Consider the following 21188-nt stretch of genomic DNA (forward strand, 5'->3'; position numbering starts at 1 on the left):
GTATTTTCACATTTGGGCCCCTGGGGCCCGTGACCTTTGACCTCTGGGGCAAAGATGGGCAAAAGGCACTTCTACGGGGTAAGGCCCATAAGTGTACCACATATGGGCCCCAGGGCCTTTGTAGTTTTAGCGCTAGCCTTGACAGAATGATGTGTTTGATGGAGGAGGAAAAGGACTAGAAGGCTATATATTTGTACACAAATACGGCTATACCCGCATGTTATCGGTGTACCCAAACTTATAGTCCTTATTTGCAGAGGACTTAAAATAAAGAAATTGCATGTGTAAAAAGTGAAAGTCCAAGTCACAAGCTTTAATTGAATGTAGGTTGCACTGTCGTAGCACTTAAAATAAAGAAATTGTAAAAAGTCCCCTCCCAGGGGAGTCGTCTCTCTTACTCTCCATAGGTTGCTGTTGTCAGTCTCTCTTACTCACAGTGAGGCTATGCAATATGATTCAGGGGAAACTATTCCAGAGGGAGTATGTAAATTAAATAGAACAGCCATTTCAGAGGGAGTATGTAAATTAAATGGAACAGCCTTTTTGGGGGCATTTCAGAGGGAGTATGTAAATTAAATGGAACAGCCAATGGGTATGTAATTTAACTGGAACAGCCTTAACGCTTCACGCTGGTATTTTCAATTATGATATAATACGATCTGTTTGTTTAGTCCTACATGTGTGGGGTGGATGGGTGTGTGGGTGTTAGTAACAATATTATTCTCAGGCGCTATCTGTGTACAAATTCTGAGCCCGAAGCTGCTTTCTTTGATGAGAAACGGCCCGCCCTTTGTTTTAACAATTGGGGCCCTGGGGCCCATAATATTTGACTTATGAGACCTATGCACATAATTATGTTGATGTATAATTTTCTAGTGCTATCAGTAGGCTCAAGCTGGCCACTGTAGCTACTTTATTTACTGAGTAACGGCCGGCCCTATGTATTAGCGTTTGGGGCCCTGGGGCCCATATTATGTGACATATGGGGATTATATATACCTTTGACAATATAATACTAAAGACCTATCTGTGTACCAAATCTGAACCCTGTAGCTATTTTATTTGCTGAGAAACGACCGCCCTTTGTTTTAACATTTGGGGCCCTGGGGCCCAATATATATGACTTATGGGGCTCATGTACATATGCTGAAGTATGATTCTCAAGTGCTATCAGTAGACTCAAGCTGGCCACTGTAGCTACTTTATTTACTGAGTAACGGCCGGCCCTATGTTTTAGCGTTTGGGGCCCTGGGGCCCATATTATGTGACATACGGGGATTATATATACCTATGACAATATAATACTAAAGACCTATCTGTGTACCAAATCTGAACCCTGTAGCTACTTTATTTGCTGAGAAACGACCGGCCCTTTGTTTTAACATTTGGGGCCCTGGGGCCCAATATATATGACTTATGGGGCTCATGTACATATGTTGAAGTATGATTCTCAAGTGCTTTCAGTAGACTCAAGCTGGCCACTGTAGCTACTTTATTTACTGAGTAACGGCCGGCCCTATGTTTTAGCGTTTGGGGCCCTGGGGCCCATATTATGTGACATCTGGGGATTATATATACCTATGACAATATAATACTAAAGACCTATCTGTGTACCAAATCTGAACCCTGTAGCTACTTTATTTGCTGAGAAACGACCGGCCCTTTGTTTTAACATTTGGGGCCCTGGGGCCCAATATATATGACTTATGGGGCTCATGTACATATGTTGAAGTATGATTCTCAAGTGCTTTCAGTAGACTCAAGCTGGCCACTGTAGCTACTTTATTTACTGAGAAACGGCCGGCCCTTTGTTTTAACATTTGGGCCCCTGGGGCCCCCAGCCTTGTACATCTGGGGCCAAAATGGGCAAAAGGCACATCTACAACTTAGGGCCCATACATATGCCACATATGAGCCCTAGTGATCTTGTACATTTAGAGCTAGGCTTGTCAATCTGTTGCACCATAATTTAACATTTGGGCCCCTGGGGCCCATAATATATAACACATGGGGCTCTTTTATATTTGTAAATATAGAGTACCCCTAGGGCTATCAGTGTACCAACTCAGGGCCCTGAGGCTGCTTCATTTGATGAGAAATGACGTGCTTTGTATTTTCACATTTGGGCCCCTGGGGCCTGTGACCTTTGACCTCTGGGGCCAAGATGGGCAAAAGGCACTTGTACGGGGTAAGGCACATAAGTGTACCACATATGGGCCCCAGGGCCTTTGTAGTTTTAGCGCTAGCCTTGACAGAATGATGTGTTTGATGGAGAAGGAGGAAAAGAAGAAGGAGAAGAAACCACAGGATGGGAAGATACCCTGCATGCTATTGCATGCGGGTATAAGGAGAAGAAACCACAGGATGGGAAGATACCCTGCATGCATGCATGCGGGTATAAAAAGGCAGACTGAAGTTCTAGCAGGCTGGTGCAATGATCTAGAATCATCTAAATAGCTATGACATATAAAAGAACCAGGACTATTGCCATTTAAAATCTTAAAACCAGCAACTAATCTTTCAATCCTAAAGATAACTAATGACTAACTGAAAATCCTGAAGTCTCTGATAATAGGAAGGGCAATCTTCACCTTTTGGATATGTCTTGCAGAACAAAGTATGAGTGATCTATCCAAATGAATTGGGCTATTCCAGTTGAAATCCATACACCCCATATGGAAGACATGACCTTAATCTCCCACATAAGGGGTGTAGATTTCAAATGGAGTCATTCATTCAGGTAACCCCATTTGATTGAAATTCACCCCCCCCCCCCTGTGTAGGAGCTTAAGGTCATATGTCTTCAAAAGGGGTGTATGGATTTCAACTGGAATAGCCCATTTGCTTAGAAGGAGCTCAAACACAACACAATAGACAATATCAGGCTTGAATAATGAGAGCTTTATAAAGGTTCACGTATGATGAAGAGTCTGATGCATCTGGTCATGAATCTATAATTTGGCAGAAAACACTGACACAGTCAACTCTTGTCAAAGGTAAAGAAATTGGTGACAGGTTAAAACAAAGCAAATAAGAAGTAAAGAAAGCAAGGAATGAGAAAATGAAACAATGAATGAATACATAACAAAAGAAAGCAAGAAGGAAGGAAAGAAAAAATGATTGTATACAGAAAGAAAAAAGGAAGGAAAGAAAGAAATATAGGGGGAAATAAGAAAGGAAGAAGGAAAGAAAGGCAAAAATTACAGAATGCATGCATAGAAAGGAAACAAGGCTGTCACACAACAACAAACGTGTCAAATCCAGACACATACAATGACCTTGCTCCCTCAGACACATGCAATGAATTACCCAATTATCTCCCTTGTCCCTACATGTAGAGGAATACAATACAGGGATGTGAGTCAAAACACTGATACAGTCAACTCTTGTCAAAGGTAACAAAATTGGTGACAAGTTAGATTTATATCAAATTGGAGTTGACAACAGGTTTGTAAGACCAGGGCACTAGACTATAAGAGCATGGCACCTGATTATAAGAGCACACCTCCTGACTAACTATAAGAGTACACCTTCCACTTATAGTAGCAGTTTTGTGTATGCCACTAGTTAGTAAGAATATTCGCGGCTGGCGCCTCTCATACTCTTACTACTACTAATATATTAACCCACTTGGATCAAGCAAACGGTCAAGACAACCTGTAGACACATGAGACATGATAATTAATTAACAACTTAGTCCACCTGTCAGTGAAGTCTGTATGATACATCAATAATTAATATCCATGTAATGACCATCAAGTTCCCATCAACAAGGACAGGTGTCATCAATTTGAGACTCATACTTACTAACTTTATATGCTTGCACTTAGGTTAATTACTGCCACATTTATAGCACGTGGCCAAACATGCAGTAAATACCTGGAGTAAATATCATAACATGAATGTACATATATCATTTTACAGTAATTGTCAACATTTCAAGCAGTTCCAAAATGCCCGCTGTCCCTATGTCTATTAATGCAAGCTTGAACCTACCCACCTCAAGCCTCAACATATTATCGACATCAATTTGATGGCGATGATTGAGGTTATACTTTTGTTTGGTCAATCATCTGCATCAAATCTACGTCAATAACATGTCAAGACTTTGAGGTGGGTAGGTTCAAGCTTCAATTTGACGCCTGCATAAACACATGTATTTGCAGGACTTCCTCACCAGTATCTGAAAGTAGACTTGTATGTTACATTTAAATCAAGTTTTGGAATATACACATCAATACCTTGATTGTTTTGGGGTGTTTTTTTAAAAAGTTTTTCACTTGCTCTATTTAAAAGGCTACCACTGTTCCTAAACTTAATTCTTGGACATGTCATGTACATTTAAAAGCAACAAGTGCATTCACAGGCATATGATATCATAAACTACGAATGATTTAACAAATCAAACCAATCATGCTATGTTGTTACTAAGCAGCCAGTCGCTAAGGTTGGAGCTTCTGCAAAGTACACAGTCACTATGCACATGCAGAAAGGCACATACACAGGTGTCCAAAAATTGAATATACCAACACTCCAACAGTAGCCAATATATCGTTCAGAAGTGGCATAGTTCTCAGTTATAAAAATGGGGATGGTAAAAAGAAAAGTGTCTGGACTCAAAAATGGGATGCAAAATTGACAAATGGGGACAAAAATTTGGTTTGGTCCCCTCACACTAAAAAGCTGGCTACGCTGCTGCACCACCAGTTGAACTCAAGGCTCAACTCATTTGCAAGTAATGCTGCAAGTTTAGGCACAATTGGAGACGCTGGCTAATTGCTGCAAGCTTTTGATCACCAGTGAATTGTCTCTTGATTGCTCTGTCAGTTAGTATGATGGTATGATACAGGGAATAACAATGCATATCATATGGGTTTAAACCTTCACACAGAAATATATTCAATTGAGCACAACATCAGCACCAAAAAATTAAATCCTGTTTGCCCCTGAATACAATATTGATTTCATACAAAATACTTCATGAGTGCAGATCGAGAGCTCTGTTTCTAGTAGTTTCAAACCAGACCGAGAAGGCTGATCTTCAAGCTACAAATGTCTTTATAGACTCGAAATATTTGTTGACTTGTATAATAATCTGTTTCCATATGAATTTAAAATTCAGCTACCTACAATCTATATCAAACCCAATACAGTTGTCATATCTCCATTTGAGTTGTGTAACACACATAGCTTTAGCTGAAACTCCTTCCTCTGGTACAGGGAGTATGTGACTCTTCATCAGTGAGAGCTTACATCTGTTCTGCAACCTTCATCAATGCCGCTTTGAGCCATATGACTACTGCTGTAGCTCCTGGGTCTGGTTTAGTGAGTAAATCTTTGCTGACATAGCTTGCTCTACCAGCCTTTGCATCCATGGTTTGGGTCTTTTCTGCTGCCTCAGATGCTGCCTGAATAAGGGAGAGAGACAAGTAAAGAATTGCAGAAAATGGCAAAAAATTAACTGTACTTGCAGGCAAAAAAAAAACTTTTCTAGGCATTGTTGACATGGTGCCTTCAGGAAAGAAAGTTTCCTATTACTTTTGAGATGGTCTGTATATATAGATTCGCCGATATAACTTGCATCACAATCAGCGCAGGTGATCTCATACACAGATTGTTTAATGGGTTCTGTCATGTTTTTTTGAGATACTAAAGCACTCCTGGGATAACCTGCTGATGCCAGGGGTGGGAGGGGGGTAGGCAGCATTACATCGTAACATTCTATGACATCATTCTGTCAATTATATGACATCATCAGTAAGGGATATCCCAATTGTAGACAAGATATCATCACAGCATCACCATCTGTAGTTCCAGTAACTGTAACTCGTCATACCTAGAGTTACAGTTCACTCTATTGCTATCTTTTCCACAAATAAGAAACATCACAATATGTGGGCTCATTTTGGGCTTTAAGGATGTAGCTGAGGAACTCTCTCAAGGACAGTTTGGGCATGCACTGATGATTTTAATCCCATTGTACCAGGGTTTGGGCGTGCCTGGATGATTTTAATCCCACTGTACTAGTCTATACTCACAAAGTTGAGGTAATTGATCTACACTGATCTCATCTTTTGGGTGGGTTCAAAATTCCCTGAGTTGGAAAAACCTGCAATCTTCATGGGAGTAATTTACTTAGTGCAAAAGTGGTCAAAATTTTGCTCTGCAAAATGTCTTGATTTTCATGATTTGGATTTATAATATTGAGCAGCATTCTACTTGTGATGTTTCTACACTGTGTAGAGAGGGTCTACAGCATCTCTGAGGTAAAACTGACAAATACAAGGTATATTTCTTGATGCTTGAAGTTTGGATTTCTTAAACGTACAGTGCATCCCTATGTACCGCTGCATGACTTCAGGTCCGTAGATGTCATTATGATAAAGACTGAAGTCTTGCTGGCAGGACTACACCATCTGCTGAAGACGCTAGTTGAACTAGTGAAAACGTTCCAGGTGAGCAAAAATAGTGTAGTGTTGAGGTTAAACTCTTCTCTTATCGTAACAATTGTTTCTGAGTTTGATTGACAGGTGACGTCACATGCAAACTAGTTTTTAATTCTGTCTTCGATTATAACTGGTCTTTATATATTCAAGGTTTACAGCAAATTTGTCAACCATGATCTGGGATCACAGAAAGGACAAGTTTAAACCTGAACTTATCCAGATCTCTGTCAGCACATTCATTTTTTACCTGTTTTGTTTTTAAAAATTTAATTACTCAACATCATTAATAAAAGAAACTTTGAATGTCTCAGATATAAACTGACAGAAAAACAAAGAATGTATTGTTAAACCCTTCAGAAGCAATTTGCTGATTAAGTGACACGTGCAACTCTCTACAATATAGTTTTCAACATCCTCATTAAAAATGTTAATCACTTTGCTCAAGTTCATTGACATTGATGAGTGACTGACATGATGTGGTGTGATCAAGCAAAATCAGTTTGAAGTTAGACATATTCAATTTTCAGTTTCTTATCAAAATTGTAAACAGCATTTTGCAGAAAACCCCATTGAATTTGGACAACAAGTTCAAAAGATATGAGCAGTTAGAGTTTCCAAAACAATAGGAAACAAATATCTCAGAATCAATATTTCTGACCTCTGACTGATTTTGCTTGATCACATCACATATTTATCTGACCTAGTCAAGTGTCACTTAAAAAACCCAAAAGATATTGGATTAATATTGTAGATTTTAACACAGGAACCCTTGTTAAAGTGATCTAGGTCATCAACTTACAGAGCTTCAAGACTATCTATGGTGACCTACAAAGTGAGTTTTTCAGTCTTCACCATATAACCTAATTAAATAGTTAATTAAACCCAAAGGTGCCTGTCCTAAGTTGGGGCAGTTGCAGTAGAACTGACCAAAGAACTGAAAACAGGATGTCGTATGACCTGGGCTTGATTCATTTTGCCAACAACTTTGAAAAACAGTTGATTCTCTTTATTTTGTACCTTTATATTTTTCTCTATTTCACACCATTCTTATGTTTTTCTTTTTATCGGTTAGGAGTTAGGCGAGGATTGGATCCTATCTTTATCCAACAAATCTTGTTTCTCTTTATTTGGTTTGGTGAACAGGTGAGCATTAATTTCTAAGCTTTGATCAAATTCTTTCCTGGAAAAACAAATGTTTTGTTTTATTTGTAATTCCTATCACAATGCTTAATTCAGCCTTGATTTCACCAGTCAGCAATGCAGTTAAAGGGATATTAATTTCAACACCTAAAACAGAAGACCAGCTTGACCTGAACTGTGATTAATAACAAAATGCACTCTGCTGCTCAATTTGATATCACAAACTGTTTTCTGAAAAAGCAGAATAGAGAATGACATGTGTGTAATTTATTCTGTTGTGTGCATTTAGTACAGGGCTACCATGATACATGGCAACACTGGCAATTTTTTGAATTGAACTTGTGAGACTTTTAGGTTGAAAAGATCTGTTTGGTTTAATTTCGTTTAAGGTTGGTCTGAACCCTGGAATTATGGAAACTTTCGGGCCTCATAACTTCTAAATTGTTGGTCTAAAGTATATAAAAGTATACATATTTAGAAATTCAAAAAAAATGAAAAAACAGGTCCTAGATATTTTGATCTAGTTTTTAAAAATTAATTTTAAAATATTTTGGCCCAAGGATTTTTTTGTTAGGATGCACAAAAAAGAAGTAGGCCAAAAACCGTTATTTTTGGGATTTGGGGCCAAAAATGGCATTTTGGCCCAAATTTGACCTCACAGATGAACTTATCAAGTCTTTGCCATTCTAAATATGTATACTTTTATATACTTTAGACCAACAATTTAGAAGTTATGAGGCCCGAAAGTTTCCATAATTCCAGGGTTCAGACCAACCTTAAGGATATCAAAATTGAAATGTATTTGCTGGCAAAATGACTATTATATCGCTATCAATTGCTTTATTGGTAGGTTGAGATGCCAGCATGTCTCATTGGCGCCATGAACAACATTGGATGAGTTCTTCATGCCCTGACACACAGCCAAGATTGATTGCAGAGTTACTTTTTTCTGAATTCAAAGAATGAGAGTAAAATTGTTTCTTTTGATGTGCTGGGAAAGGCCTTATTTTCAAAAAACTTTTTCTTCAATTATTTTTCTTTTCTATCAATAGAAGGCAAATGTTTGGAATAGTTCTAACTGCTTCTTTCGCAGAGGCATCAAGAAAGCTATCCACATCAAGCACAAAGAGAGTGAAATAAACAGAGACAAGGGACACCACCACCTTCCACCCACCTATGACTCGGTCATCCATTCATCTGACTATCGGAGGTCAACATCCTTTGCTACTTCCGGTCAGATGACCCAATCTCCCACTACCATCAAAACCAACATCAGTCGGCATTGAAGCCCAGTGGATGCTGGTCACAGGCCACCAACTTCCACAATGTTTAAAAGTTGTTAGAATTTTGTTTTAATTTGTACTTTCTCGATATGCTTCTTTTTTTTCAAACTTTAAATTTATCTTCAGGCTCTTATATGACTGTCTTCATTTACCATACCAATCCATTCATTAAGATCTAGTAATGAATAGTTATTCTTGTAAATCCCAAGCACAAATCTTCAAACAGGTGATAGCTATTTAGTCACTGCTGCCAAAGAATTGGAATATGTTGCCAGTTAATAATCAGGAAATCGACTTCTGTTCCCATAGAAGCCACCAAGATTGAGTTATTCACATTATGTTAAACATATTTTGAACTGGCAAAGTAGATTTAAACTGTCATTCAACACAAATACGATTGAGTAGATTTAAACTGTCAATGTCATTCAACACAAATATATTGAGATATTAAGGAATCGGATATTAATGTTTGCAAAGTATTTTTGAATACGAGGAATGTCCTTCTCATATCAAATAATTTAGATTTTTTGAAATTCGCAATATAGTACTAATTTTATGACAAATTATTAAAATTTGATGTGTTTTAAATTTTTGGATATTTAGCAATCCTTGAAGTAAACTTTTAAAATCTAATGATACGTACTTAAAGTGTATGTAGCTGGGATGAAAAGCCGATGATCAATTAAAAATGTTGACCTTTCATATTGAAGATATACATTTTTTCGCAAAAAGACCTACATTTTTTGGTGTTTTGGTGAAAAACTCCATATCTGCAATATGAGAGGTCAAAATTGATTGTTGGCTTTTCATCCCAGCTACATACACTGTGAGTACATATCATTAGATTTATACAGTTTACTTTGAGGACTGTTAAATATCAAAATATCAATTTTTAATCATTTGCCATAAAATGTGTATTATTAAAAAAAAATCAAAATTATTTGATAGCAGAAGGACATTCTTTGTATTCAGAATGCAATCTCTGATGTGATCTCATGACCCACAAAAAATACTGTCCAAGCGTTGCTACCAGAGCCCTTAACCTCAATATTTTGATGTGTACAAACACACCCCCTCATCAGGAGGTCTCCAATGATGAACTGATGGAGTTGAATGTCCTGCTCTGGACCTCTAGATGTCCTTTCTATTAATCGGATTTGGGCATTATCTAATGAAGGGAGCTCAGGTCCTTGATCACGGTTGAGCGATGGACTGAGGTAATAATCTCAATCTATTTGTTTTGAATGACAATTTAAAAATACTTTCCTTGTTTATCTACCAACAAGTATGAGTATACACAGTGATATATATTTTGAACTGTTATTTTGGTCATTTCCGTACATTGTAATTAATTTTAGCATTTTGCCAATTTTTAACTACATTGCTTGTTTTTAAGTTTGCGATTTTGAGTTTTCTTACATAGACCCATACATTAAACGAACAAATTTGTGTGTTTTTATTTTCGCGGTAGCTGTGTTGCGTGTGAAAAGCGTGAATTTTCCACTTTTACAGTACCGTATATTGGTATCGATTGTTATTTTTAAGCATTCTGAACTATATCAAGTTGTGAAGGGTACATTATAAATGGGCAGGGTAGGGTAGAGGACAGGGTAGTAGAGGACAGGGTAGTAGAGGGCAGAGGGCAGGGTAGTAGAGGACCAAGATCAGGGTAGTAGAGGACAGAGTGCAAGGTAATAGAGGGCAGAAGGCAAGATAGAAGAGGGCAGAGGGCAGGGTAGTAGAGGACAGAGGGCAGGGTAGTAGAGGACAGACAGCAGGGTAGTAGAGGACAGAGGGCAGGGTAGTAGAGGACAGACAGCAGGGTAGTAGAGGACAGAGGGCAGGGTAGTAGAGGACAGAGGGCAGGGTAGTAGAGGAAAGAGGACAGGGTAGTAGAGGACAGAGGGCAGAGTAGTAGAGGACAGAGGGCAGGGTAGTAGAGGACAGAGGGCAGGGTAATAGAGGACAGAGGGCAGGGTAGTAGAGGACAGAGGGCAGAGTAGTAGAGGACAGGGGGCATGGTAGTAGAGGGCAGAGGGCAGGGTAGTAGAGGAAAGAGGACAGGGTAGTAGAGGACAGAGGGCAGGGTAGTAGAGGACAGAGGGCAGGGTAGTAGAGGACAGAGGGCAGGGTAATAGAGGACAGAGGGCAGGGTAGTAGAGGACAGAGGGCAGAGTAGTAGAGGACAGGGGGCAGGGTAGTAGAGGACAGAGGGCAGGGTAGTAGAGGACAGAGGGCAGGGTAGTAGAGGACACAGGGCAGGGTAATAGAGGACAGAGGACAGGGTAGTAGAGGACAGAGGGCAGGGTAGTAGAGGACAGAGGGCAGGGGTAGTAGAGGACAGAGGGCAGGGTAATAGAGGACAGAGGACAGGGTAGTAGAGGACAGAGGGCAGGGTAATAGAGGACAGAGGGCAGGGTAGTAGAGGACAGAGGGCAGGGTAGTAGAGGACAGAGGGCAGGGTAGTAGAGGACAGAGGGCAGGGTAATAGGGTAGTAGAGGACAGAGGGCAGGGTAGTAGAGGACAGAGGGCAGGGTAGTAGAGGACAGAGGACAGGGTAGTAGAGGGACAGAGGGCAGGGTAGTAGAGGACAGAGGGCAGGGGTAGTAGAGGACAGAGGGCAGGGGTAATAGGAGGACAGAGGACAGGGTAGTAGAGGACAGAGGGCAGGGTAATAGAGGACAGAGGGCAGGGTAGTAGAGGACAGAGGGCAGGGTAGTAGAGGACAGAGGGCAGGGTAGTAGAGGACAGAGGGCAGGGTAATAGAGGACAGAGGGCAGGGTAGTAGAGGACAGAGGGCAGGGTAGTAGAGGACAGAGGGCAGGGTAGTAGAGGACAGAGGACAGGGTAGTAGAGGACAGAGGGCAGGGTAGTAGAGGACAGAGGGCAGGGTAGTAGAGGACAGAGGGCAGGGTAGTAGAGGACAGAGGGCAGGGTAGTAGAGGACAGAGGGCAGGGTAGTAGAGGACAGAGGGCAGGGTAGTAGAGGACAGAGAGCAGGGTAGTAGAGGACCGAGGGCAAAGGGCAGGGTAGTAGTGAACAGATGGTAGTATAGAGGACAGGGGCGGAGCAAGGAGAGGAAAGGTAAGGGTAAAGGTAAATGTAATGTCAGGTCAGGTCAGGTCAGGTCAGGTCAGGTCAGGTCAAATCAATAAATTTTAGTCTAGCTATGAAGCAAGTCATGCTACTCACCTTGATAGCTTTATCACAAGCCGTCTTGACATCACTACCCACAGTCTCCTGAAGACTAGTGAATGCAGCATGTAATGAATCCAGCTATAGAGACAACACAAAAACAATAGTACAACTTGTATAATCACAGACATTAGGTTACTTATATTAGTCTCAAACACTGCAATCGTGAGAATAAAAAGGTCCAAAAGAAAAGGGCCTAAAAGTGTGGACTACTGCTTGAATTCAATATCTTATTATAGACAAAACCTAACACTAAAGTATGGAACCAGTCATGCAACCATATCAGACACATAAATTTATATCGACATATTTTGCAAAATTAATACTCAGCATGGTCCATTCACACTTGCCTATGCGCGCGCGCCCTGTTTTAGTGTGGAAAGAACCAGGCCATGGCAGGGTAAGAACCGTCAATATATCAATAAATCTACTGTCCAATAATATTGATATCAATGATATCACTTTCTCAAGAAAATCAATATATCCAAGTTGCAATGATAAATATGAAATCAGGAAAAAAGGAATGAAATTGAGCAGTGGCGTAACCAGCGGGGGGGGGGGGGGCTGGAGCCCCCCCATTTTGAACCCTTGCCCCCTGTTTGCCCCCCCCCCCAAATGAAAAAGTTAAAGTAGGCCTACTTCTGAGAGTTATTAATTAACCTCATATCTGGTCATTTTAACCTTAAAAAACACAAATTTTTGCACGCTTCACACACATTTATTTCACTTTTTTACCATAATATCACCAGTTTAGCTTCAATATGCCAAAAATTTGTACCATAAACTTCTTTTGTCGCCAAAAGGTGCTTGATGCCTGCCCCCTTATTTATTATGTTTGCCCCTGCTTTCCCCCCAAATGAAAATGTATAGTTACGCAACTAAAATTGAGCAAATGTCCTAGGTCATGTGATGATATCACACTACTGGGGTCCCAAGGAGAAAGGCTTTCTATGCCATGCATCTATTGATGTTGTGTATTGTGCAGCTGGCCTGCTTTTTATTTTTATCCTTAGTTAATATTTATTCAATTTTAAGCTAAATTCATCTAGGTAGTTTTATTATTGTGCAAAGCGCATTGAGGAATCTGTGATTCAATGCGCTATATAAATGCTGTTTTATAATTGTTATTATTATGATTGGCCAACATGTTAATTGCCACAAAAGTGTGAAGGAACTCTGATACTGAAATCAGCAGAACTAATTAAAGGTGCTGCACTAATTATCATTGTATTTATTTACCATTGTTCTGTCTCCCACCTCAGCACCACCATATTTAGATATTGCATATATACCATGTTGTAATAACGTCGCCCAATGAGAATGCTCTGTGCTGGTTTCAAATGCTGTAGCAGCATGAGCAGCAGCACTGAAGAACAAGCAGTAAAGCTGAAACAGAACAGATAATTAAGTTGTCAATGAAGTCACCACTAGGGGAATATGTTACTATATTACACTGTAGCTAGCAGAGAAAACAGAACTTTTTTTGCACTGCACTGGTTAACACATGCCTTGTTTTTAGGATATATGCTAACAAGATAAACAAATGCCAGTATTTTCGGCAAGCAATGAAGTTTTTTGCCAAACTACCATACACACAAGTAAATAATGACCCTGTCTTGTCAAGTATGGTGCATAATAGATTCTTACTTCACAAGAAAGCACCTTTGAAAATACTGTACTCATGTTTATAACTGTAAGGGTCCCTCCTTTGGATTGGAGTGGGTGCTAGCAAAATGGGGCACCCCCACAACCACCCTGGCACGAAAATAACCTGCATCCCGATTTTGTCCCATTGAAATGTGTAATTTATTCAGTATTCGTCACATGGAAAAGATTTAGCATGTTTAGGGGAATTGATCAGAATTCAGGATGTTGCCCTAGCTGGCATGGCAGTGTGAATGACTTTGTGTGTTAAACTCAAATAGGAACTTGATTATTAATAGACATATCTTTCTCTATATGTGTCTGTCATTAAGGTCAATGGTTAGTGGTAGTCAGTGATTAGTCAGTCAATTTGTGTCTTCCATATAAAGTAGTATTTCAAGGGCTCATATTGAAATACCCTACCATGTTTTCACACAGAAAGAAGGCAGGATTCCCCTCGCTAAGCACGCGCCTCAGGAAAGCTCGGTCATAAAACGGATGGATTATATGCATCAGTGATACACCCTGCCCAGGATTTTAACAAAAGAAGGCTAGCACAGGAAAGCTGCAGGATCATGATGGCGCACACCTTCCTGTGTAAGGGAATTTCAATATGAGCCCCAACATCTTCAGGATTTCAGATATGAATTTTGACAAAATATTGATAAATTTCAATTTAAGTCCCTCATTTTATTTTCTAATTTAAATCGAGTTACCCCTGGTTTGTTTTATTTCTACCATTGTCATAGCTAGAGGGACCCCAAATATCAGCTTGTGTTAAGGCAAAAAAACCCATAGTATGTCTTAAAACTTGGAAAGGAAATTAGTCATGTCAAGGAATCTAAATAAAAACACAGATTTGATGTAATTTCTGAGAGTGCACAGCCATGTTAACATAAAGCAAGTTTCTGGCTTTAACAGCCAGGGGGTACGCACATATATAAGGTATACAGGGATGTACCACTCCAGTGGGTCGCTTTTTTGCAAGAAAAATCCCTGAACAAAAAAATCCCTAAATATGGGTAGGGATTTCAAACTTCCAGAGTTACAGCCACACATTATTATTATTATTATTATTATCATTATAAAACAATTATATGGCGTTCCACAAAGCACAGAGCACCTTACAAGAAAGCATATACAAAATCAATTCAAGCAAATATACAAATCAATTCCAACAACTAATCTGGATAAAAATGAGTTTTGAGCATGCATGCAATTGAACCCAAAACCCTTCCCCATGAAAATGTAATTTGAGTACCCCCCCTCCCCTAGGTTAACAGCCACAATCTGACACCAGTATTGAGGTGAACACTGAACAGTAGGAACACATTCATAGACCTCAGCTTAATATTTAACTGAGTCATTGACAAGCTAAGAGAAACAGAAAGAAGAGAAGAACTTGCAAAGAAAGAACCAATATAAATATTCATACAACAGCCTTGGCATTCATTCTAGTAGAGAGCAGTGGCGTAACTAGAGGGGGCAGAGGCGCCACCCTTGGGGGCGCCAAATTGACCAATTCAGCATCCATTCTGCGCACCCCAAGCAATGAAAGTCAAAATTTCACACAAAATCAATTGAAAGAACATTTTAAGACCAATAGTCAACTTCTAGTAACCAAAATTAATTAGGCCTTATTTGTCCAAAATTTTGAGCGTTGTTTCAAGAATGGGGGCCATTATGTATCCTTAGCCCTGGGCGCCACAACCCCTAGCTACACCACTGCCCGCGTCTAAGATATTCTCGGGTGGGGGTAGGGGCGCCAATTTTGTTTCTTGCCCCTGGCGCTACCAACCTTAGTTACGCCACTGGTAAAGAGGCCACTTGTGGCTACATAGAGTCCCACATATCAGTTTTGGACAAATATTGATAAAGTAAAGTCCCTCTTTATACTTTCTGAATTAAATCAAGTTACCCCTGGTTTGTTTTATTTCTACCATTGCCATGGCTAGAGGGACCCCAAAAGCCAGCTTGTGGTAAGGCCAAAAAACATAGTATGTCTCAAAACTTGCAAGGATTTCAAAATTCAATGGAATGTGTTTTATCTGCACTCAAACTTAAGGGAAGGGGTATGAACGTTTGGACAGTATTTATTGTGGGACATTAGAGCACCTCAGGCGTGTCGAATTGCATTCGAATCTGAAGCATGTCTTTCTGATATCAAATAATTTTCATTTTTTGAAAATCACAATATAATACAAGTTGTATGACAAATTATTAAAATTGGATATTTTTCAAATTTTTGCTATATAACAGTCCTCGAAATAAATTTTATAAATCTAATGATATATTCTTAAAGTGTATGTAGCTGGGAGGAAAAGCCGATCAATTGAAAATTTTGACCTTTATATTGAAGATATGGATTTTTCCCCCCAAAAGACCTATTTTTTTTGGTGTTTTGGGGAAAAATCTCTATCTTCAATACGAAAGGTCAAAATTTTCAATTGATCGTCGGGTTTTCATCCCACCTACATACACTTTAAGTATAAATAATCAGATTTATAAAGTTTACTTCAAGTACTGTTAAATATCAATTTTAATGATTTGCCATAAAATGTGTATTACATTGCATGTAATTTCAAAAATCAAAATTATTTGATATCAGAAGGACATTCTTCGATTCAGAATGCAATTGATATGTCTGATGTGCTCTAATGCCCCACAATAAATACTGTCCAAACGTTCATACCCCTTCCCTTAATCAAAATAAGCTTGAGAAAAGTTGGGATTCCATTCATAATGAAATACTTAGTATATTCACTAATTGAAAGTGATAACTACACAATTCTTCCAACAAATGCTTTTATAACATATTTTATAAAACAACACTTAAAAATAGTTATCTGTTGTTTGTTTTGAATGCTATTCTATGGGGGAATCCCCTCCTTAGGTATGTGTATTCTTAAAAAACAGGTGCACTACTGAGAATCTCCTGACTAAACACCATATGCACTAGACATTCGATTAATCTGAAGTAGGTAATGAGGCTTTGGCTAATGAATCAGGAAACAAACAATCACTATTAATGACAGGTGCCAATTACACAAGGGCATGGCACAATCACTTCTCATTCACTTATGCTATTGACCCATTGTTTTTTTCTAAAGGCTGGTTCGATCAAGTTTTCCAAGAATGTGCTTATCAGAACCCAATGTGCTTGCGGAATAATTTGTTAATATCTTCAAATGCTATTTACATTCATATAGGAAAGCCTTTTTAATTTGTTATCATAATATCTTGCCAGTTTAGATAATTTAGCGAAATTGGTAAATCCCTTAGCAAAGAACTCGAATCATGTAGAGAATGGTTAACTGACAACAAGCTTTCCCTTCATCTTGGCAAAACCGAATCCATCCTCTTTGGTACTAAACAAAAACTCAATAAAGCTACTGATTTTGTGGTTAAATGTAATGATGAAGTTATTAAATGTGCGCATACTGTCAAGTACCTGGGTATTTCTCTGGATCAATGCTTGTCTTGAAATGAAACTGCCTTCAATGTCATTAAAAAATCTAGTGCCAGGCTTAAAAATTTGTATACAGACAAGGTTCGTTTCTGAATGAAAAATCACGTAAAACCTTGTGTTCTGCCCTCATTCAATGTCTATTTGACTATTAATGCACTTCCTGGTGCTCGGCTCTCTCTCAAAAAATAAAAAATAAACTCCAAATTATGCAAAACAAAATGGTCAGATTCATCCTGATCCTTGACTCCCGGACGCATATATATATAGGGCAACAGGAACTTGACAGACTGCGCATGCTTTATATAAAAGATCGGGTTACTCAACTTAAAATGAATCATGTTTAAAAAATTTTAATGGCACCTCAGTTTCTTATCTTTCAGACAATTTCAAACTTTTTTCTGATATTCATGGCTATAACACTCGTTCCAGTGAGTTTAATTTTATTCTTCCCCGTGCCAAAAGTCAAGCATGCAATACTTTTTATTTTACCTCAATCCAAGATTGGAATTCACTCCCAAATCATATCAAATCCATCAAAAATCAGAAATGTTTTAAAAGTGCAAAAAAAAAAAAAAAAAAAAAAAAAGCGCAGTGATTTATAGTGCGCTACGCACAGGCACAACGCCTAGACGTTGATCCACAAGCCTCAGCACACTTTACAATTGGACCCCAATGGAAATAAGCCCCCTTTTGGAGGCTTTCTTGGGTAATCCAAGATTTTAAAGACCTACCTAAGTGAAATCAATTCATAATTTCATGGTATTTTTTAGTGTTTTTTTATATACTTATTTTTCAACTTCTCTTTAAATATGTATATAGATTATTTCTTGATTCTGTATTGAATTTAGTGTGCTTTTCTTATTATATTATATATGTTTTTACAATTGTACCCCAATGGAAATAAGCCCACTTTTGGAGGCTTTCTTGGGTAATCCAAGATTTTAATTCAGCATTGTTTGATACATTGTATTTGTAATTTAAAGTTATATTGTATATTCTGTTTTTGCTATAATTTTATGTTGAATTTTAATCAAATAAAATCAATCAATCAATCATTGCATTATAAAATAGTCAAACATTTTGTTCTGTTAATGCAATAAGCAAAACAGCTAAAAATATCATTCTTTTGCACATATCAACAATATCAAAAACTCAAGTTTTTCTTGCTTATCATTAGAGATGTAACTGAGTAACATATCCTGAAGATTCATGTGGCCCTTGGCCAGACAACCAAATGTGTGCATGCAGCATTGAACATTTATTGGAGATAGGGGAATAGGCTCTGGAAGCATCATTCCCTAAAAATAGAAATAGCATCATCCAATTCCCAGAAATGTAAAAGCAAGGTATAAACAAATTTAAACAAAGCAATACTCAGAAATGTTACATTTCTGTTTTAGGAAATTCATGATACTTACAGCTCCTGATGATCCGCCCATGTTCTGTTCAGCAAAGGCCGACAATTTCAGCGCCAATTTGTCCAGCGGCATTGGTGTTGTCTGCTGTGTCAGCCATGATGACACACCTGTTATACAACCAAAATATTATTGATATATCATCATCATTTTATCATGACACATTATCTATTGAACAATTTAAATTATGAGCATAATTGCAAAATCAAGTCCCTCCTCCCGCCCCCCCTCCAGAAAAAAAGGGTTAGCATTAGAGTTGAGATGGAATATATCCCGCAATAACACCAAATTATGCAGTTCCAACCAAGCCCGTATGCAGGGGGGTGCAACCCCCCCCCCCCCAATTTGGGAAAGTATACCAAAAGTCCCAAAAGTTCAGAATTTGCGAGCGTAGCGAGCAGAAAAATCAGGTTTTTTACGCTTTTTTGGGTCCAAATTGCCTCCTGGAAAAAAGTTCACTTTTTCAATATCATCAACCTCCAAATGAAATTCTGTGTACGGGCCTGGTTCCAACTACTGGGTATCTCTGAAAAACTATACTGTCCAAAATCCTCATAATGCCCGAACCCAGGGGCATGAATGAAGTCCAGGGGCTCTGAGGGTTCACAGGCCCAAGCAAAAGCGAAAATTAAATAGAGCTGATAACTGATAACATAGATGTTACAAGGGCTCCACATTGCTCCTTGTCCATGGGCCCGGGCCCCTGAGGTTCTTGCCAAGCCCCTCCCCAAACCAAGCAGGCATGAATAAGTTAACCAATTGTGTAATAATACAGCTTTCATATACATATATAATGTTTGAATACTTATTGAAGATATCACTCTTGAAATAAAACCATTTTTTCAAAATACAAAAAATGGTCAGGGGGTAAGACTTCTCACAAGAGGGCAGGTACCCCCCCCCCCCCCCCCCCAACATTGAGACAAGATAAGATGTAATGGGTTGAAAATGTGATTCATACTAATTGAGGGCCCATTTTCAACATATTTAATACTCTGTAACATATTCAATAATAATTGGTTAAGGCATCAGAATTTTTTTTTAAATTTCCAACAGTACATTTCTCTCAGAGGTAACACTGATGGGTCTGGAATATGTTCAAAAGTACAGTAACACTTGGAGAGCATTATTATATTATTCATTTCTTATTCCAAACCTTGACACTCATCTATTTAACAGGAATAACATGTCATTTGATATAGGTAAGTAAATTGCTGCATAATAATGCCCCTGTCGGACATATTTCTAATCCGTATTTGATATTGAGCAGCATAGCACTCTTTAATGCCAATGGTAATATCCAAGTTACCATGAACTGCTCTATATTTTACTCCCACAATGCATCTCTTACCCTGTGCTCCTCTCTTCATTGTTGTCCCACAATCCCCATCCCCACATCCTCTGTCTAGTTCATTGAGGAGTTCTTCACTTGTTATCAAGGCATCACAAGCTGCTAGTATTGCCGCCTTAATCTGCACAAATTTGTCTGAAAACACAAACAAATTAGGCTGCTAGGTTTTTGCTCTGTTTGAAAAATTAATTTTACAATGTGAAACTACATTTTTTCAACTGGAAATTGAATAATTTGACCCCCAAAAAAAACATTCGTACGCAACTTCACTATGACTTCTCTATCTTTGACTATAATGTGGATATTGCACCACATACTTTAAGGGGCTATACACTCTCAGAAATGCATCAATAAAAAGTGATATAACCTCTTATAGTTATTCATGCAACATAAATTGGTCAAAAACTGTCAAATCCACCATTTTTAGGTAAAAAAAAAGAAATGCATCAATAAAAAGTGATATAACCTCTTATAGTTATTCATGCAACATAAATTGGTCAAAAACTGTCAAATCCACCATTTTTAGGTAAAAAAAAAAGAAATGCATCAATAAAAAGTGATATAACCTCTTATAGTTATTCATGCAACATAAATTGGTCAAAAACTGTCAAATCCACCATTTTTAGGTAAAAATAATCAAACATGGGTCCTGATGTGAGAAAAAAATCCCTAAACATGGGTCCTGATTTGAGAAAATTGATCAAAACCTGTCAAATCGGCCATTTTATAGGTAAAAAAGTCTCCAAATATGGGTAGGGGTTTCAAACTTTCAGAGTCCCAGCAGCACACCCATGTCAAAATGTAATTTGAGTACCCCCCCCCTCCTAGGTTAACAGCCACAATCTGACACCTGTATTTGAGGTGAACATTGAACAGGAGGAACACATTTGACAGATTTCAACCACTGCTTTTTATATTTTTAAATGATTCATTGATTCTAATATTGAACTCTTTATTAAATGTTACTTAAAGTAACATTTCCTATTCAGACGGTTTGCCATTGTAGGTGTTTCTTATGCAAGCGGGACATCTTAGTCAGCTATGTTACTTAACATGATTAATGAAGACAGACTGGCATGGGAAGTTCACATATAACTGTCAAGGTCAGGTATCATGGTTCCCAGATCTTTTCTTTTCCAGGCCATATCCATGCTATATTAAACTGACACATAGATGTGTGTACAGCTGAAGACCTTTTAAACCAGCTCATATAATAGACCTTTCAGTACAGAGGCCATGCAGC

At 38.5% G+C, this 21188-nt stretch overlaps 1 protein-coding gene across 1 annotated transcript in view; it reads right to left on the bottom strand.

Annotated features, from left to right (window-relative positions):
- Positions 1-2355: 2355 nt before the first annotated feature.
- Positions 2356-21188, bottom strand: part of LOC140153266 (triokinase/FMN cyclase-like) — a 93217-nt gene continuing 74384 nt past the window's right edge. Inside the window, exons 10-14 of the mRNA XM_072175969.1 lie at positions 19946-20080; positions 18598-18704; positions 13306-13452; positions 12064-12147; positions 2356-5408 (exon numbers count right to left, since the gene is read on the bottom strand). Of these exons, the coding sequence (XP_072032070.1) occupies positions 5250-5408; positions 12064-12147; positions 13306-13452; positions 18598-18704; positions 19946-20080 (632 nt within the window). The 3' untranslated portion in view covers positions 2356-5249. The remainder of the gene's footprint in view (positions 5409-12063; positions 12148-13305; positions 13453-18597; positions 18705-19945; positions 20081-21188) is intronic.

The sequence above is a fragment of the Amphiura filiformis genome, chromosome 5, assembly GCF_039555335.1.
Source record: "Amphiura filiformis chromosome 5, Afil_fr2py, whole genome shotgun sequence".
Taxonomy (NCBI): domain Eukaryota; kingdom Metazoa; phylum Echinodermata; class Ophiuroidea; order Amphilepidida; family Amphiuridae; genus Amphiura; species Amphiura filiformis.